The sequence below is a fragment of the Malania oleifera genome, chromosome 13 (assembly GCF_029873635.1).
Source record: "Malania oleifera isolate guangnan ecotype guangnan chromosome 13, ASM2987363v1, whole genome shotgun sequence".
NCBI lineage: Eukaryota > Viridiplantae > Streptophyta > Magnoliopsida > Santalales > Ximeniaceae > Malania > Malania oleifera.
Window position 1 is genome coordinate 16,434,283 of NC_080429.1, and position 20,203 is coordinate 16,454,485.

Consider the following 20,203-nt stretch of genomic DNA (forward strand, 5'->3'; position numbering starts at 1 on the left):
TCATTGTCTCAAACGACAGGGTACTGAGGCTCTTTACCAGAATATGTTTACCAAATGACACTGAAATTAAATAAGTCATTCTGGAATAGGCACATCGCTCTCTCTATACTGTGCATTCGGGAAGCACTAAGATGTACATGGATTTGCGGGAATCATTCTGATGGAATAACATGAAAAGAGAAATTGCCCATTTTGTAGAGCAGTGCCTAACATGTCAGTAGGTAAAGGCTGAGTATTAGAGGCCAGTAGGACCGTTGCAACTGCTTCTCATTCCTAAGTGGAAGTGAGAGCACATTTTTATGGACTTTGTCACGGGATTGCCATCGACACTTCATGGACAGAATGCAATTTGGGTAGTGGTTGACTGAATGTCAAAGGCTGCTTATTTCATTCCGATTAAATTCAGTTACTCCATGAATAGGCTGGTAGAACTCTATGTTCAAGAAATAGTCAGATTGCAAGGGGTGTCTGTGTCCATTGTTTCAGATAGGGATCTGCGGTTGACTTCTCGATTTTGGAAGAGTTTACAGGAAGCATTGGGATCTCAACTCACTTTCAATACCACTTTTCACCCATAGACCGATGGGCAATTCGAGAGGACCATTTAAATTCTAGAAAATATGCTACGGGCGTGTGTACTAGATTTTAGGCGTAGTTGGATTCAATATCTACCGTTAGTTAAGTTCGCATATAATAACAGTCACCAGGCCAGTATTGGAATGGCGCCATATGAGGCATTGTATGGTCGAAAGTGCCAATCTTCATTGTACTGGGACGAGGTTGGTGAGCGGCAGAATTTGGGGTCAGAACTTGTTCAGCAAACCACTGAGAAGGTCAAGCTCTTTAGGGAAAGGATTAAAGCAGCATAGAGTCGATAGAAGAGCTATGCGGATACACGCTGGTGAGAACTAGAGTTCGAGAGAGGTGATGTGATATTTCTAAGGATTGCTCCGGTGAAAGGAGTGATGAGATTTGGAAATAGGGGTAAGCTAAGCCCTAGATACATCGAGCCATTTGAGATTCTGGAGAGAGTTGGTCTGGTGGCGTACATGATAACATTACCCCCAGCACTGTCTAGGATCAATGACGCGTTCCACGTGTCCATGTTGAGGAAGTACGTCCCAGATCCTTCGTATGTGTTCAGCTATGAATCTTTGGAGATCAGGGACACTTTGATATATGATGAAATACCAGTTCAAATTTTAGACCATAAGGAACAGGAGCTACGCACTAAGAGAATTCCTCTTGTGAAGGTACTTTGGTGTAATCATACAGTTGAGGAAGCTTCATGGGAATTAGAAACAAAAATACATAAGAAGTATCGACATTTATTCAGAGAGGCTTAATGCTAAACAAGTAGGTATGATAGTAGGTAAGTGTTTGGTTTTGTATATATATATATATATATATAGGGTGTTTAGAGTAGGTTTACTTGGTTATCTAGTCATTTCTGGTTTCAGTACATGGATGGTATATGGGAGAGTTTTGGATGACTATTGTAATCTCTCAAGACATTATATGTAACCATGGTATTCCTCCGCCATAAGTGAGGGTAATTAATAAATTTGGGATGAGGTTGCTACGTGGGTGGCCATCGGCTCTTCTTAGAGTCGGATTAGCAGATTAGTGATAATTTAGTGGATGTGATGAAAGTCAGTTAGCAAATTTCGAGGAAGAAATTTTTATAAGGAGGGGAGAATGTAGTACACTAAACCAAGAAAATATAATAAATAAATAAAAGGAAAGAGAAAGGGAAAGAAAAGAGGTAAGTCGGTTTGAAAAAGGACCAAATCGTCGACGGTTTCAGGGAGCCTAGAAAAACCGTTAACGGTTTTCCTATAGGGCAAACTACCGAGAGCATTACATGGACATTCAGGTTTGGTAAGTGGCCAAATCATCGACGGTTTTCCTGTAGGCTGAGTTACTTAAGGGCTAAGTAACATATTTTTTTTCATAACTCTCATTTACTCTCTCTCTCTCTCTCTCTCTCTCTCTCTCTCTCTCTCTCTCTCTCTCTCTCTCTCTCTTTCCTAGGCCTCTCGGATCACTTATGAGTGCTCCTCGATCCTCACTCCCTCCTCCCGGCACGTAGGTTGTTGATCTTTGGCAGATTCGAGCAGTTAGGTTTCGTGATTTTGAAGGTTTTAGGCAGTTTTTTTAGAAACAGGTAAGGGGATTATATTATGTCAGTTATTTTTAAAATATGATCTGATTAAATTGTAGTATATGGTTACAAAAACAGTATTTATGATTTTTTTGAGTGAATCAAACAAATGAAAATGGTTGTTTTGACTTTTATACGTTTTTGGGAAAAACTAACGTTAATGGGTGGAACATATCCTATTTTCAGTAAAATGTATAGTTTGAGTTAAATTAAAACTTGAAAATGCTCATACCCTATGTTCAGTAACTTATATGTTTCCCAGATAGTTATGCATATTTAGGATTTACCATATAAAAATTTGTGTGGCATGAGAACAATTTAAAATGGTATAAATGAACAGAATGGTTAAACAAATATGATATGACAGTTTAATTTCATTTCCTGGTATAATAGACTTTGCTTGAATGATTAGAAATTGTGAAAATATTGGTATTGTTAAACCAAGTGTGAAAAAGGTCTTGGGGGACGGCGATATGTAACACCCCGATGATGATTATTGAAAAAGGTCTTAGTGGACGGCGATACGTAACGCCACGATGATGATTATTGAGAAAGGCAAAAGGGGACGGCGATACATAATACCCCGATTTTTGTGATTTAACCTGAAGGCTTGCTGATGTAAGGGACGACGATACATAACGCCTCTTAGTGAGTGCCCGACGAGTATGGCAGGATTGAGGGACGACGAAACATAATGCCTCAATCTTGGCGAATGCAAACCGTGAATGGATCATGTAGAGGGTAAATTTATTAAACTGTATCATACTATTTATGATATATTGTTGAATATATACGTGTTAGTGAGTTTATTATGAATTGCAATGAGATGTGTGTTATGAATTTCATAGTTATGATTCAATTATATGGAAGTCATATTTAGTAAGGTTAACATAGGGCGTGTTTACAGATAACTGTTGCAGTAAAACTGATTTATCACACAATGAAAATAATTTAATCTGTCTTACTGAGAAGTGTCTCACTCCATTATCCATCTCACTTTTTAAGTCCTATAGGGAACCGTACCTAACTTACTGCGGGACCGAGATTAGACCTTTGGGAGTGGTAGAAAGAGCTGGTGAGCCACCAGCTATTATGCTTTTTATTTTTGGGTTGTAAAATATTGATTGGTAGTTTTATATATATATATATATATTTGGGGACAGTTAGAACTCCAGTAATGTGATTGAGGTATTTTTCTTCTGTTGTATGGTTTTATTTTCAGTTATAACAGAACCACCCGATTTTCCCTTATTAGGGCGGGTGGTGGTATCATGGTATAAGAGAATTTTATTTATTTTCTTTCACAAATAACACCCTGGGCCCACATGGCAGGTCAGGGCATTATAGGTAACTTCCTCATTAAAATTATAAAAAATATTTTTAAAGAACGTTATACGTTAACATTATATTAAAAAGGAGTTTCAATAGGTAGATATTATGTCTTAGTCTTGTTCCAAATATGTAGAGGTAGGATTGTAAATGAATCAAACTGCTCAGGAGCAACTCGAGAGTTTGACTTGGTAAGAGCTTGTCTAGGCTTGCGAATAGCTTAATTATAGGTTTGGTTTGGACTCGTTTAACAAGTTTGGATTAGACTCATTTATGAATGAATTTATAAGATCAAATTTGGAATTGATAGACTATAATAAGTTTAAAAGTAGGGAATAGGGGTGAACATTTGGCCAGTATGATTAATTTAGTTGATTAACCAAACTAATATAAAAAACTTGATTAAGAAATTGAATTAACTGAACCAAACCAAACATACCAAATTAGTCTTTTAATCAAACAAATATATTACCGATTAGTACTTTTGTTAAATTTGTTTACTACCAATTTACAAGTGTTATTAATATACATTATATATGAACATATTAGTATATGCATTAAATAATTATTGTATAGATATTATATATAAATTATTAATATATATAGTTAATTGATTAATTCAGTTAACTAACTTAACTAATCTGACATACCAAATCGATAATTGAAAACTAACTTTTTATAACAATAAATTACATATATTAATTGAACCGAATTGACCAAATTTATTCGGTTCAATCGATGAATTCGATTTTGACCTGATTATACTCAACCCTAATAAAGACTGCTTGGATGTATGCTTATTTGGTTCAAATTTCATAATAAAAATTTATTGATATGACAAATGTCTAATACCAATATGCTAACTTGGTGGGAGAAAAAAAATTTTGAAGCAACATTTTTTATCTTTTAATCTTAGAAAACCCTGAAATCTCTAACCTCTTAGAGTAAAATTCTCTGAAAAATTGAGCTATTTGAATATTTTGAACGCTTGGTTTACTTAGGGTTGTGTATTTATTTAGTTAAATAATAAACAAATTTAAGAAAATATAGTGAAATATAGTTAAAATAGTAAGTAAACTTAGACATGAAAAAGCTCAATTCCACTCAGCTCTACAATGACGGATTGACCTATCACGAATTTTTCAAGCCGTAAATTTGAATCCCGCGACAAAGATAACCGACATGGAAAGGTTCTTTTGGGCAGGACTCCCGTGACTAGTCATAGAATACCTCCATGGTCTATACTGTCTCCGAGATTGGCTCCCATCGCCACCATTGACAGGACACAGGTTGAGCAGCTAGTGGGATTAAAGGGAACATCTAATTAAGTGGCGCCGCCATTGTTATCATTGTTCGATTAAACTAAAATACCATCTGTAGCATTGACAAGTCACAATTTCACGGGTAAGTCCCCTGACGTCTCTTAAATTTCTCCATCGGTTCTTTTCATTTCTTTATTTTTTTCGAATCCTGGATTGTCACGCAAACAAGCATGACAGGGAAGGAAAAAAGAAAAGAGCATACGGGCAAACAAAGAGAATCAACTAATATAATAATCATGCACTCAAGGTGTTTGATTTAATGTGTCAACGACGATTACGTGGATATTTTCAGGGATATTTCGTCTTCAAACATGTGGGTAAACGATGGTTTACAATCTATATTGAAGATCCAGAAGTTCCGAAGAATTGTGTCCTACACTGGGTTCTATTGCTTTGTGACGCTCGTGAGCTATGCTTACACAAGCAATACGTGAGTTGGGCATTGCTTTGAAGCTCTTAGTGTGATGAAATATAATTGGGTTTTGAGTTTTGAGTTTTGAATTGTTTTTGTTGCTGCAGAACGAGAGCTGGGTACTCCAGAGGCGATCAATTCTATGCTTCTTATCCAGCTGGAACTGAGCTGCTAACTGATACTGCTAAGGTCTGTGAGGCTGATAGTTAGAGCCCTTCTTTGCAGTTTTTGAATGCGGATAACTTGTTTGACTGATATTCTTCTAGATTTTAAATATGAAAATATTAAAGCTAGTAGGTCTTGGATATGACAAGGTTTTGGTTGTTGGCAGTTGTATAAAGCTGCACTTGGCAATTGTTTTGAAGAGGAAGATTGGGGACCAATTGAATTTTGTATCATGGCTAAACACTTTGAGCGCCAAGGGAAATCACCATATGCATATCATTCTGTAAGTTCTACAACTAACTATCGATTGGTTGCTTTGTATTTCTGTTTTTCATGGAAAATGTTTCTGTTAAATTGGATCTTATTTTTTCTGTTGCTCTGTTAGTATTGATTGATGTCATAGTTAACAAATGCGCATTCTTGATTTCATTTAACATCGAATGATTGCTGAAAAGGTGGAGAGGTTCTAAAATTTAGGCCTTCTGTTGCCTTTGAGATGTTTGATTCCACATGGAAAATGTTTCTTTTAAGATCTTAATTCAATTTGTTTCTCTGTTTGAGATATTTGATTGCTTATGGAAAATATATTTTTTAAAATGTATCTTGTTTTGTATGCTGCTCTCATGCTTTGTTAGTTATGACTGGTATTTAAGTCAACAAATGCAAATTCATAATTTCATTTGACATCAAATGATTGTAAGATGGTGCAGAGGGGTGCTAAAATTTAGGCTTTCTCCTGCCGTTGAGATATTGGATTTCTTATTCTGACTCAATGGGTAAGGGTGTTACGTCTGAATCTGAATCATTAAAGGGTCTGTACATGCATGGACGCAAGACTATGTACATCTTGCATTCCCTAGATCCTCAATGGCATGGGAGCCTTGCGCATTGGATGTTATATATATATATATAATAAACAAACAAACACACGACACATTTTTTTGCAAAATATAACTTTTGATTTATGGCATAGTTTAGTGTTATTCTATCTCTATCCTATTATTAAACCCATTTTTTCTGGTTGGATTTTTGCCTGTCCTTGTATATGCTGGCATATGCATTGAGTACCTCTATATTTTTTGAATGGTTTGAGTTCCCATCCTAGCATAGAGGAAATTAAAGACCTAGTCATCTTGAAAGGACTTGCGGAATAGCCCTAAGATCCAACTGTAGTGCATACGGATAACAAAAAAAATAATCTGATCATGCAAACCCTAATTACGTGAATAGGATTATACCCGCGAGATCTTTTTGGTTTGATCACGAATGTGCAAGTACGAAAACGAACTCTTGAAGACGATCAGGAATCTTCTACTGTATTCCTTGAACACGCCTTGCTCTTGAGAGAGTGGGCTCGTAAGCGGCTGCTAGGGTTTTCTTCTCTCACGAAAAATGTCCGCCTCTGTGAGAGTTCACTGTAAGAAAATTTTCATAATTATATTGCAACCAAGGATTTTCAATTATCGTGAACTTCACATCAATTACTTTATGCGGAAAATAAATAAATCATAAACTGTAAACTTTACATACCGGAATCGGCCATACCGAACTTATCGAGAAGAACACTCGGAGAATCTGAAGAAATCATTTCTCCCACTTCTCTTCTTTCTCTTTCCTTCCTTCACCAGATCTATGGGATCTCCTGATGATTAGAGAAGTAGAGGCAGAGAGAGGACAATTCCTTTCTTCCTAAGCCCTTATTGCTACACCCATAATAGTAGCTAATATATATTTTATATATGTATATATATAATATACATATATATCTATAATATTTATGTATAGGAATCTCTTCAAACTTCCACCATTAATTTCTCATATTAAATAAGCTAACCTTTTAGTTAACCCATACAATATTTAATTCATATCCTTATCATATGAGATACATTCCCTATATGTGGGATCCACATCATTCATGTGGGACATATCCTTTGGGATATAAATCCTACATTCTCCCACTTGGCCCATATGAATGATATTAATATGGATTAACAAATATCTATAATGTGCACAAAACATTAGCTTATTTATACTTTCAATGAGATTAACATAATATCATAATCAAGCAACCCATTAGTACGAGTCATGGCGGTAAATATCATTAGAGCGACATCTTCCCTTCCATGTACCACAAAACTAATAAACCACTTAACTATGATCTATAATAGGAAGTTACCGTACTGTCCCTTTAATGTTTTTGTCAAAGACCATTTCTGTTTAACAGTGAACCATCTCTATAATCACGTGATTTATGGTAAACAGAAATAATGTTCAGAAACAGTTTTTATTGATATCATTATACATATTATAGAACAAAATATAAAGATCCACTATTATACATCAAGGATTACAACAAAGACCCATGTGATCAGCATGTTCTTTAAATGCCTTTGGTGTCAATCCTTTCGTTAAAGGATCTGTTATCATGAGCTCAGTTCTTATATGTTCTATAAGTACTGTCTGTTTCTGAACTTCCTCCTTACCGGTCAAATACTTGAGCTCCATATGCTTAGCGCCATTAGAGTATTTGTCGTTTTTGGAGAAAAAGACTGCTGCGGAATTATCACAATAATTCTTAACGGCCTGGCTATACTGTTGACAATCCCAAGTCCTGAGATAAAATTCCGCAACCACAAAGCCTGAATCGTGGCCTCAAAGCACGCCACAAATTCAGTTTCCATAGTAGATGCTGCTATGATAGTCTGTTTGGCGCTTTTCCATGATATTGCTCCTCCAGCTAACTGGAACAAATAACCATACGTTGACTTACGACTATCAACGCATCCAGAAAAATCTGAGTCAGAGTAGCCAACCACCTCCAACTGATCTGTTCTCCTATATGTGAGCATACAGTGTCTGGTTCCTTTTAAGTACCTCAAGACTTTCTTTGCAGCTTTCCAATGCTCCATTCCGGGATTACTTTGGTACCTCCCGAGCATCCCAACTATAAAACTAATATCTGGTCTTGTACAAGTCTGCACATACATCAAACTCCCAACAATAGATGTAAAAGGAATATTTTCCATACTTTTTTTTTCGAATTCATTCTGTGGACAATCTTTTAGATTGAACTTGTCCCCTTTACAAATAGGAGTAGGAGTTGGTTTACAATCAGCCATATGAAATCTTTCTAGAACTTTATTAATATTTCCTTTCTGAGACAACCCTAACAATCCAAGTGCTCTGTCCCGGAATATTTCAATTCCAATCATATAAGTTGCCTCACCCATATCTTTCATTTCAAAGTTCATAGAAAGAAATCTCTTGGTATCATTCAATAAGCCAAGATCATTACTGGCAAGTAAAATATCATCAACATATAGAATCAAAAAGATAAACTTGCTCCCACTGACCTTTAGATATATACACCGATCAATAGTGTTTTCTTTAAAACCAAAGACCGTGATGGTATCATGAAATTTAAAATACCATTGCCTGGAAGCTTGTTTAAGTCCATATATTGATTTCTTTAATTTGCAAACCATATGCTCTTTTCCTTTAATCATTAAATCTTCAGGAAGATCCATATATACCTCTTCATCTAAATTCCCATTTAAAAAAGCAGTTTTCACATCCATTTGGTGTAACTCTAAATCAAAATGAGCCACCAAAGCCATAATGATTCTAAGAGAATCCTTTTTAGACACAGGAGAAAATGTCTCTTTATAATCAACACCTTCCCTCTGAGTGAAACCCTTTGCTACAAGTCTAGCTTTATATCGTTCAATGTTGCCATTACAGTCGTGTTTGGTCTTAAAGACCCATTTACACCCAACTGTTTTAAACCCTTCAGGAAAATCAACGATGTCCCAGGCTTTATTCTATTCCATAGATTTCAACTCATCATTTATGGCATTGATCCACTTTTTAGAATCATCACTTTCAATGGCTTGTGAAAACGTAACCAGATCCTTACTAGTTCCTAAATCATAATCAGCCTCTTGCAGATATACTAACTAATCATCAGAAATAGCTGGTTTCCTTACTCTTTGAGATCTCCTTAATGCTATTTCTTGTGATTGTTCTGCAATTGGCTCGATGGTGACATTTTCATTACCAAGTGATACATCATTAGACTGTTGTTCAGTGTTATCATGCCTTTCAACAACTAAAGGAACAACAATGTCTGTTAAAGGTCTAGATATCGGTATAGGAACCTGAATTTCTTTAATGACCACATTTCGTGATATATCACTCCCACTAATTTCACCATTTTCAAGGAACTTTGCATTGCCGGATTCAACTATTCTCATACTATGATTAGGACAGTAAAACCTATACCCTTTAGACTTTTCTGGGTATCCAATAAAATACCCACTCATAGTCCTTGAATCCAATTTCCTTTCATTTGGATTATAGACTCTAATCTCTGCTAAACAACCCCAAACACGAAAGTGCCTTAAACTCGGTTACCTTCCCGTCCACAGTTCAAAAGGAGTTTTCTGAACTACCTTACTAGGAACCCGATTTAGCACATACACTGCTGTTTTAAGGGCTTCCAACCATAATGAAATGGGTATTGAGGAATTACTTAACATACTCCTAACCATTTCTATAAGAGCGATTCCGCCTTTCAGCCACACCATTCTGCTGAGGCGTACCAGGCATTGTGTATTGAGCACAAATACCATGTTGTTTTAGGAATTTAGCAAATGGTCCTGGACATTGTTTTATGCCATCATACCTACCATAATACTCACCACCTCTGTCAGATCTAATGATTTTTACTTTCCTATCTAATTGTTGCTCCACTTTAGCAACATATGCCTTTAAAGCATCTATTGCTTGAGACTTTTCATGCAACAAATAGATTTAGCCATATCGTGAAAAATCATCAATAAAGGTGATAAAATACTTTTCTCCACCTAAAGATGGTGAGTCAAAAGGCCCACATACATCAGTATGAACAATTTCCAGTAGATTCTTACTTCTTGTGGCTCCTTTCTTTGTATGTTTAGTTTGCTTTCCTTTAATGCAATTAATACATACATCGAAATCAGTAAAATCAAGGTTCGTGAGAACCCCATCCTTTACCAATCTCTCCATTCTTTCCCTGGGGATATATGACCCAATCTTTTATGTCACAAGAAAGAGGAATTCTCGTTTATTCTACTACGCTTAGTTCCAATATTATGATGCAGAGTGAGGAGTGTTTCAGCAAACTTTTCATTAAGATTAAATTTATACAACCCCTCATACAAAATACCAGAGCCAACACATAAGTCACCTTTCATAATACGAAAACCTTTATGTTCAAAATACAAACCATAACCGTCATTATCTAATCTAGACATGGAAATTAAATTCCTAGAAATATTTGGAACATACAAAGTATCAAACAAGTCTAAACAATGACCCGATTCAAGATACAACCGAATAGTTCCAACACCTATAACTGGCACTTGATTTCCATTCCCCAAGACTATCATGTGTTCATTTTCCTTTACGCTCTGGATCGTAAGGTATTCCTGCATCGAATTGGAAACATGAATAGTAGAACCAGAGTCAATCCACCAAGTGTTAGAAGGAACTTGTGTCATGTTTGATTCGAAACATACATAAGCTAAAGACTTACCTTTCTTTTTGAACCATGCTTTACGTTTCAGACAATTTTTCTTTAAATGCCCATAGCCACGACAAAAGTAACACTTGGGACCATAATGTTCCTTCCTGCGAGCCTCACACCATACGAAGTACTCGCCACCTTCAATGGATCTTTCTTTAAACCTTTCTTTATTTTCTTTCCTTTACTTCCAGCTGCGTGACTCATGACATTTACTGAATGTTGTCCCTATTGTTTGAGTCTTGCCTCTTCTTGAACTAACATGCTTGCCAATTCATTCACATTCCATTTTTCTTTATTGTGTTATAGTGAATCTGAAAAGGCCCGTACTGAGGAGGCAAAAAGTTCAAAATAAACTGAATAAGGAAATTTTCATTAACATTCATTCCCAAAGTATTAAGTCTAGCAGCCAGATTAGACATTTTTAGGACATGTTCATTCATTCCTTTGCTGCCGTCAAATTTCATTGTGGTTAGTTCAGCCATCAACCTTCCTGCAAAGGACTTATCAGCTGAACGAAATCTATCTTCCACTGCCTTAAGATATTCCTTTGCGTTGTCTAGTTGAGGGAGTGTTGATTTAATATTATTTGCTACACATTCGCATAAACATCATACTTAATCTGTTCGACCTTTCCCATGACTTATACAAAGCTTGTTGTTCCAAACTACTGATTTCAGTAATAGCAGCCGGTTTATCCATTCGCAGAGCTAAGTCCAGATACAGAACACCTAGGTGAAACTGAATCTGTTCATTCCAGTAAGAGAAATTTGTCCCATTAAAGATTGGAACAGAAGAAGCCAGCGAATGCAATGAAACAGGAACAGACACTGCAATAACACAAAATGCTCACTACATTAATGCTTTGAGTTTAGAACATTTCATTAGTAAATTGCGTTCAATCTTTGGATCAACTTATGCAATATACTAATCCTTACACGTACTGGTAATTTTCATTTATTAAGACACAATTGATAACCTTTATAAAGTTTGATTGGTTTGTCACCTTTGGGCAGGCATCCCAATCTCACTATTATTCATTAATTATCCTGATTAAATCAATGATTATTTGAAAGTTGGTGCACCTTTGGGTCATCCATAATATTCAAATAATCATTCTGTAATAATTTTGCAAGATTAAATCTCAATACAATGTTTATAATTTTTCTTAACGAAATCACTTTGGTGATAACAAGCTAATCATAATAAAAACATTGATTGACTCCATACTCAGCTAAATTAATCCAAGTTTAAAGCTGATAATTAATTTCTCACAATGACAATTTTACTTGGATTAATATTTTATTTTATTTTATATAAAATCTGGCAGCCCATGAATTAAAAACACTGCAGCCCGTACATTTAAAAACTGGCAGCCCATAAATTAAAAAAAAAACTGGCAGCCCATACATTTAAAAACTGGCAGCCCATAAATTAAAAAAACTGGCAGCCCATATAATTAAAAACTGCAGCCCATATATTAAAAAACTGGCAGCCCATACAATTAAAAACCAATTAAAAACTGCAGCCCATACATTTAAAAACTGCAGCCCATAAATTAAAAAAAAACTGGCAGCCCATACATTTAAAAACTGGCAGCCCATAAATTAAAAAAACTGGGAGCCCATACAATTAAAAACTGCAGCCCATATATTAAAAAAAAATGGCAGCCCATACAATTAAAAACTGCAGCCCATATATTAAAAAAAAAAATTGGCAGCCCATACAATTAAAAACTGCAGCCCATATATTAAAAAAAAAATTGCAGTCCAACATTCATTTCAAAATACCAATCCATAATATATAACAGATAATCAATTTCCCAATATAAAAATTTTACTAACTTACTTTCATGTAAAATTTTCTAACTTATGCATGTATAATATGTGAGTATTATATTATTAATAAAATTATTTGCATGCATATCATTCAGTAGCCCTACTTTAATATCACTTTATAGGGGAAAACCGTCAACAATCCACATGAAAAAAAATTTTCAAATCAACAAAAAACCCCATAAATCCATTAAAGGAATCATTTATCATATGAATTCTTCAGTTCGATTCCAGTAAATATTATGAACACAAATTTTCACATGAACCCATAACAAGATTGTAAGGGGTTAATTTAAACGATCTTTATCATGAAAGGAAGATCATGATAATTTCAAACTTGGCTCTGATACCACATGTAAGAAAATTTTCATAAATATATTGCAATCAAGGATTTTCAATTATCATGAACCTCACATCAATTACTTTATGCGTAAAATAAATAAATCATAAACTGTAAACTTTACATACCGGAATCGGCCATACCGAACTTATTGAGAAGAACACCCGGAGAATCCGAAGAAATCGTTTCTCCCACTTCTCCTTTTTCTCTTTCCTTCCTTCACCAGATCTATGGGATCTCTTGATGTTTAGAGAAGTAGAGGCAAAGAGAGGACAATTACTTTCTTCCTATGCCCTTATTGCTACACCCATAATAGTAGCTAATATATATTTTATATATGTATATATATAATATACATATATATCTATAATATTTATGTATAGGAATCTCTTCAAACTTCCACCATTAATTTATCATATTAAATAAGCTAACCTTTTAGTTAACCCATACAATCTTTAATTCATATCCTTATCATATGAGATACATTCCTTATATGTGGGACCCACATCATTCATGTGGGACATATCCTTTGGGATATAAATCCTACATTCACTTGTCCCACCCTAGCTGTTGAATGGAGCATGTGTATATAGGCTACAATAGGAACCTCTGGGCAAATATAACTAGGGGTTCCCATGTAATTACGTTAATTATAATTTATACCACTAAAGAATTATAATTGCACTCCCTGTCATATTCAAAATTAAATTTCGAGCTCCTATTATTAAATGCTTATTTATCTCCCCACGTAAAGATTACAGATACCCATCTATTAAATTAAATTATTGAAAATTTAATTAATTGACTTATTAATTCCTTGAGACATTCCACTTAACTTATTTGATGTGTCAGATTCAAAATCCACGTTCAGGGTTTGACACAATCAAAATTTATAAGTTTCCTCAAGGGGGTATCATCAATACCGATACCGAGACATGGATTCCATCAATAATTAATGTTCACCATACACATAATGTCATCACCCAACTCATTGAGTTTTTTTGACTTATAAAGAATCTCACTCTTCTATGAATCAAAGTAATAAACACTATATGCACGTGTCCAATAATCATATCAGAATTAAGAGCATAAGCACTCATAATAACCATGAGGTATTAATTGTTTTGTATAGTTAGTATAAAAACAATTACCCCAAGACGATCCTGTTCAATACACACAAAGTGTATTAGCACAAGGGGTTGGAGCTGTACTATTCCCAATAGTCAAGACAGACCTATTAAAACCTTGTGCTACAGTCCTACCAATGGTGTGTCCAATTTCATTTAAGACTTTAAACAATAAGCTTATATTCTATAAGAAATGATGATCTAATCTTCTGTGTATAAGTCGTACTTTACACACTAGATCACCTACTATATAAAATAAAAGACGCATATGCATAATCATTAAATAAATAATGTCAGGCCAACATTGCTCACAAAGATTCTTATTAAAATGGAATAACTGAAGTTATTAATAAATACTAAAACCGATTACATAAAGCATGTCTTTCAGTATAAATCTCTAACACATCTAGCAAGTAAGTTCTCAAATATATGATCCCCTACATGGTTTAACCTTATACTTGAGTTGTGAAAGAGCCATGTCAAGCTGCTCTGAAGCTTGGTTCAGAAAGTTAATAAGCTTCAAAGAGTAAGGTTGAATCAACTCATTTGTTTTTCAAATGAACTTAAACAAGCACTTAGCCAAGCTAATTTGAAGCCAAACTTGAGCTATGCAGAATCATGAGATCTAGAAGCTTATTGATGTGGTGGTATAGGCTCTAAATTTAAAGATCTTGAAAAATGTGACCTTAGGCAGGTTTGAGTAAATTGATTTGTTTTATAGCACTGAAGCATGCTGGAGAGCTTTATTCACATCTCTGCAACTTGTCCAGGTGAGATTTGAGCCCTGAAGGGTAAATAAACACTAGAAACGACTTTTATAATTATATATCCTTCGCAGGAAAAAAATTCACATTTGTGTCCTTAGTTTGGATATAGTTTCTCTCTTTTAACTATTGTTGCCACTATTTTTTTTTGCCTCAAAGAAAGCATTTAAGAATTGCTATTGTGTTGGATTGGAACATGGCTTTAAATGGAGGTAGTGGGTCCCATAGAAAAATGGTAACAGGTTAGTGGGGAGTGGGAGCCATGTACGTTACAAAATCGGAAGCAGGTGTCATGACAGTGAATTTTTTTCAAGGACATAAAATCTTATTGATATAGGTTTTATTTGCATGTTTTAAGCTCTTATGCCTTCTAAGAAAGATTTTTAATGCATTTTGGATCCTTTGGTTCAACTTGTTCATGTTGTTTTAGTAAGGGCACAAAATTTTACATTGGTTTTAAACTGTTATTGACATAAAAATTTACATATATTTCTCTTTTTCATTAATCGTATATCTGATAATTTAATTGATAAAATACATTATATGCTCCATTAATCTATTAGGCAATATGATATACAAATAATACAATAAATTCAAAAAAGTTCTATTATTTTATTTGTTAGAGTAATAGAACTTTATTAAATTTAGACCAACGAGTTATATTGGAGTACTATAACCTTATCTGTAAATTACAATATATAATCATAAAATTCATCACTAAATGACTAAAGTACTAACAACTTGAACATGACAAAAACTAGAAAAGAAAAGAAGGTTGAAGTTGACAAATATAAAAATAAATATCAATTTTACTACCTATAATCTTCACCCCTTCCTCTCTTTACATAGTTTATTGAGAATGATTTATGAAAAGGGGGAGGGGGGAGAGAGAAGTGAGAAGAAATTTTTTTTAAAAGCTATAACTGGTTGCCCCCACGGAAATTTTAAAATAAGATGTTTTAGGTAAATTAAGTAGATGCCGCTATTGAAACTACTCATTTGCCCTTATTTTCAAAAGCAACAAATACGAAAAATCAGGATTATTTGGTAAATGGTGTTAGTTAAAACAACTATTACTAGTGTTAAATGTGAATGTATGTGTTTTTTAATTAATTGTCTAGGAAAATATGAAAAAAGAAATCTATTTTTTTAATCTATATATTTTTTTGGTCCCCAGTGAAGAAAATTTTTGGGTTTACCAATGGCTATAACAGTTGTGTAGTGGTTATTTAATGGGTTTGGTGGCCATTATGTGATGATGGTGGCTGTCCATAGTGAGAAGAAAATTTTAATAAATAAAAAATACTTTTTTTGCCGTAACGTAGTTGCATAATGGGTGTAGCGGCCATTGTGTAATGGTAGTGTCCATAATGGTCGTTATGGCTTTGAATTTTCTTCCCACTGATTTAGCGGTGTCTAATGGTATCATAAACCCAAAAAATGTAACAGTGTTAGGTAACAGTTGCTATTTTGAAACCCTAGATTGATAGCTAAGACAAGTCTGGGAGTGAACCTCAAAACAAATATGTTCGAATTCTATCACTTGCACAAACACTGCCAATTTAGATTGGAAGCAAAACCAAGTCTTGGAGCCAACCTATGAGCAAGTACTTAGGAATTTTATCGGTTGACTCAAGCATTGATGTATATGATGTATTTGGATAGTTTTTCAATGAAACTTAGCAAGTCCCTGGCACTTCTGCAAGAAAGAATTGATAAAACAAACAAAACAGCAATTCACTTTATTTCAACTATAAAGCGGTGGATATTATAATTTCATACATTCATGTCATTTATGAATTATTCCGTTATTATTCCTACTGCACTATCATTGTTCGAAATACCTTCATATTTGTTCAATTGGAATGTACATTGAATGAGATGGCCCTTGCTCTTTAACCTTTTACACTTTTTTCCCCTCTGTGTTTGCAGCAATACATGGCACACCTTCTCTCTCTTGGTCAACTAGATGGAAGTGGCTAGCAATTTGATGGAAGTGGTTGGCAGCAGAAAAAGATTAGCCCCATTGCAGGATGAATGAGCGGAAAAATATTTTTTTTCATGGCAATATTTGGAAGGCATTTGATGTTGATGATGAAGAATAAGAGATTATATTCAGCTTATTGTGCCTGCTAGGGTCCTCTAGGAAATTTTTGTTTAGAAATAAGAGCTGCAACTAATTGGCATCTTTTTATTTATTTATTATTTTTTTCATATTGAACTTTTGTGTCTGAGATATTCCGAACTGGATCTGGCTGATCATATTCCAAAATGGTTAATTCTCTAGCTTTTTGATTAATGTTCATGATTTAAACCCTCCATAATTTGAAGTCTCCCCTTCCTCGCAGTCAACCTCTTATCTTCCAGTCGTCGTTTCTAATATATTTTTCTTGTTTATTGTTTTATCTTTTTAAGAATGTTGCAGCTAATAGCTCGTTTTATCTCAGAGTATGGTTGACAGATTATTTTTCACAACAATGGGGAGGTAGGTCGCTGTGACATTCAAGAGGTCATTGGCAAAGGAAGCTATGGCATTGTTACATCGGCAGTTATGTTCACACTGGAGAGAGTTGCTATGAAAATTAATGATGTTTTTTTAGCATGTTTCTGTGCTGCATGCATTCTAAGAGAAATTGAGCTCATTCAGCTGCTTCAACATCGGATATTGTAGAAATAAAGCATAAAATGCTTCCTACGTATCAAAGAGAATTTAAATATATTAATGTTGCAATTGAGTTGATAGAATCTCATCTTCACCAAGTGATCGAGGGAAATGACAAGCTCACTCCCAAACGTTATAAATGTTTCTTATATCACCTGCTTCAAGCTCTGAAATATGTGCATATGGATTGGACGTTGGCAATGAAATTGAAATTCCTTAGGATTTAATATACTTATGCTTACTTATCCTGGTTTTGCACCAAATGTGTTTCATCAAGATCTGAAGCCAAAAAAATTCTTGCTAACGCTGACTGCTAGTTGAAGATGTATGATTTTTGACTTGCTCTTGTATCACTTAACGATGCCCCATCAACTACTTTTTGACTGTCTTAAGTGCACAATAAGATTAGTAATGTCTTAGGAGTTATTAGCCTTTCACATATAATCAGATCAGTGGGTGCTTATGCATTTTATGCTAAACTACACTTATAATTTTTGTTTTTGCAAAACTTGTCTGAATGTGTTGTCTTCATTTTTGGAGGATTATGTTATAATATGATGGTATTATACTCCTGAACTTTCTGTTTTTTTATTTTTTTTCAAAATTAATTTTATATACCCAATTTTTGTTCAATTATCTGCAATTAACATTCCTCTTTATGAACATTTTTCCATCTTTAAGTTTCCAATAGCATTTCAGGATCTGCTGAAGTTTGCTTTCGTGTGCATGCGAGTGTATGTGTGTTTTGAACCTATTTATACATCTGATTAGTAAAACAAGGAACTTATTTGCATGCTTTCAAAATTTCATTCCTGATTATTTGTGTAATTTGCACTACTAGAGCAACATGGACTGTTGACTTAATCCACGTCAAAGAGTGTATCTAGGCCTGCATGGCGGTCCAGTGATTTAACTGCTTTTGCAGTTAATTAATATTGCTAAGTTGGAAAGTCAGTATTTGTTTTTATAGGTTTGATTTGGCAGCTATTCCTTTGGTTGTATTTTTTTCCCCATGGTTCTGTATGCATGGATTTATTTTAGAATTATCACTTGCTGAAGGTCAGCTATTAAATAATCAAACCTGACTTTAAAAGATTTCCTATTTGGTTTGGTTTTTTTATTGATGTCGGTACATAATTCAAAGCCTTTCTTTTAGTAAATGCAGCTCACTTCGATATTGTACAAGATACGATTCTATTTATTATTTTCCTTTTTGTTGAGGACAGGGCCTAAATGATCTGTTACGTCTGAAGCATTAATCTTGGATCAGAATTGTCACTGAGGGCCCTGGTTTTGGCTGTTTGAAACCAAGTACAGACCATGATCCCTCTGCAATTTTATTAGTGTTCTTTCTTAAATATTGTGTCATTTGCAGTACACACCTGCTGTTGGTATTTGGAACATAGGATGTATATTGCAGAGATGCCACCTGGAGAACCATTGTTTCCTGGAAGAAATGTGGCGCATCAATCGGATCTCATTACCAATTTGCTTGGCATTCCTGGTGCTGAATCCATTGCTAGGGTTTGTTCCTTCTTCTTGTCAAGCTCCACTGCTGCTACAGAAAGTTGTAATTTTTGAGGATTGCCTCTTTTGGCTTCAAATAAACTTTGCTCTGCATTTATGGTCTCATTTTTGAAATATTTGCAATAATTTCAGATTTGGAATGGCTAGAAGATATTCAAGTAGAATGAGAAAAAAATCACTGGGTCCTTTATGAAACAAAAATTCAATGATGCAGATCATGGGCTCTTCATTTTTGTGAGTTTGCTTGTATTTGATCTGAGAGATCATCCATCTGCTGAAGAGGTAAGATTTACCCAATTCATTGTTTGTAAACAAATATTTGAAAAGAAACTGCTCATTATACTTCTTTATGTATGATTTTTTTAAAATCTCTATTTCATATATTTCTGTTTTGTAATACTGGTATTTTTTTTTTTCAATTTTATTTACAGGAATTAGCTATTGCATATTTCATGGTTTGTCAAATGTGGACTCTGAGCCATCAACACAACCCATTTCAAAGCTTGAGTTTGGAGCTTGAAAGAAGAAGTTGAGAAAAGGTGGTGTAAGTTTATTGACAGGTATGTCCTCTGTGAGCTATCTCTCTCTATTTTCTCTTTTTTGCTTCAGTTGTTTTACCAATTACACATACCTTATGTTGCATTTTTTTTTTTCATTTAAAAATGCACAGATTTTGTAGCATCATTCATGGACTCCCAAGCATGGAGGTAAGACACCGTGCATCTTGCCCTTCCCAGGCCCCCATCTGTGTGGGAGCCTTTTGCACTGAGTGTTACAAAAAAATCCACAGGTTCTGCAGGAGTACTTTGGAGGCACAGACAAGCTTCGTGCATCCCAGGTCAGGCATTCTAAAATAATTTTCTTTCAGTTGGATTATTTTGATTGCTTTCTGACACTTCTCTGGGTTATTCCTTGAAATCGTTCTATATAACCTTTATGTACTAGGCAGTTTTTTGCCAAGTATCCTTGTTATTTTTTGATTCCAAAGGGGGG

General features: G+C 34.6%; 1 protein-coding gene and 1 pseudogene across 2 annotated transcripts; both read left to right on the forward strand.

Moving 5' to 3' along the window:
• Positions 1-4,595: 4,595 nt before the first annotated feature.
• LOC131145440 (uncharacterized) lies at positions 4,596-17,320 on the forward strand. 2 transcript variants are annotated; one of them, XM_058094517.1, is made up of 5 exons: positions 4,596-4,897; positions 5,108-5,245; positions 5,335-5,416; positions 5,559-5,675; positions 16,954-17,320. In XM_058094517.1, the coding sequence occupies exons 2-5, from the start codon at positions 5,127-5,129 to the stop codon at positions 17,002-17,004; spliced, it is 369 nt and encodes a 122-aa protein (XP_057950500.1). In that variant the 5' UTR covers positions 4,596-4,897; positions 5,108-5,126; the 3' UTR covers positions 17,005-17,320. The 2 variants fall into 2 exon arrangements, with proteins under 2 accessions (XP_057950500.1, XP_057950501.1); XM_058094518.1 differs by having other exon boundaries at positions 4,602-4,897; positions 4,993-5,245.
• Positions 17,321-17,471: 151 nt separating this feature from the next.
• On the forward strand, positions 17,472-18,066 carry LOC131145706 (mitogen-activated protein kinase 8-like; annotated as a pseudogene).
• The last annotated feature ends 2,137 nt before the right edge of the window (positions 18,067-20,203 follow it).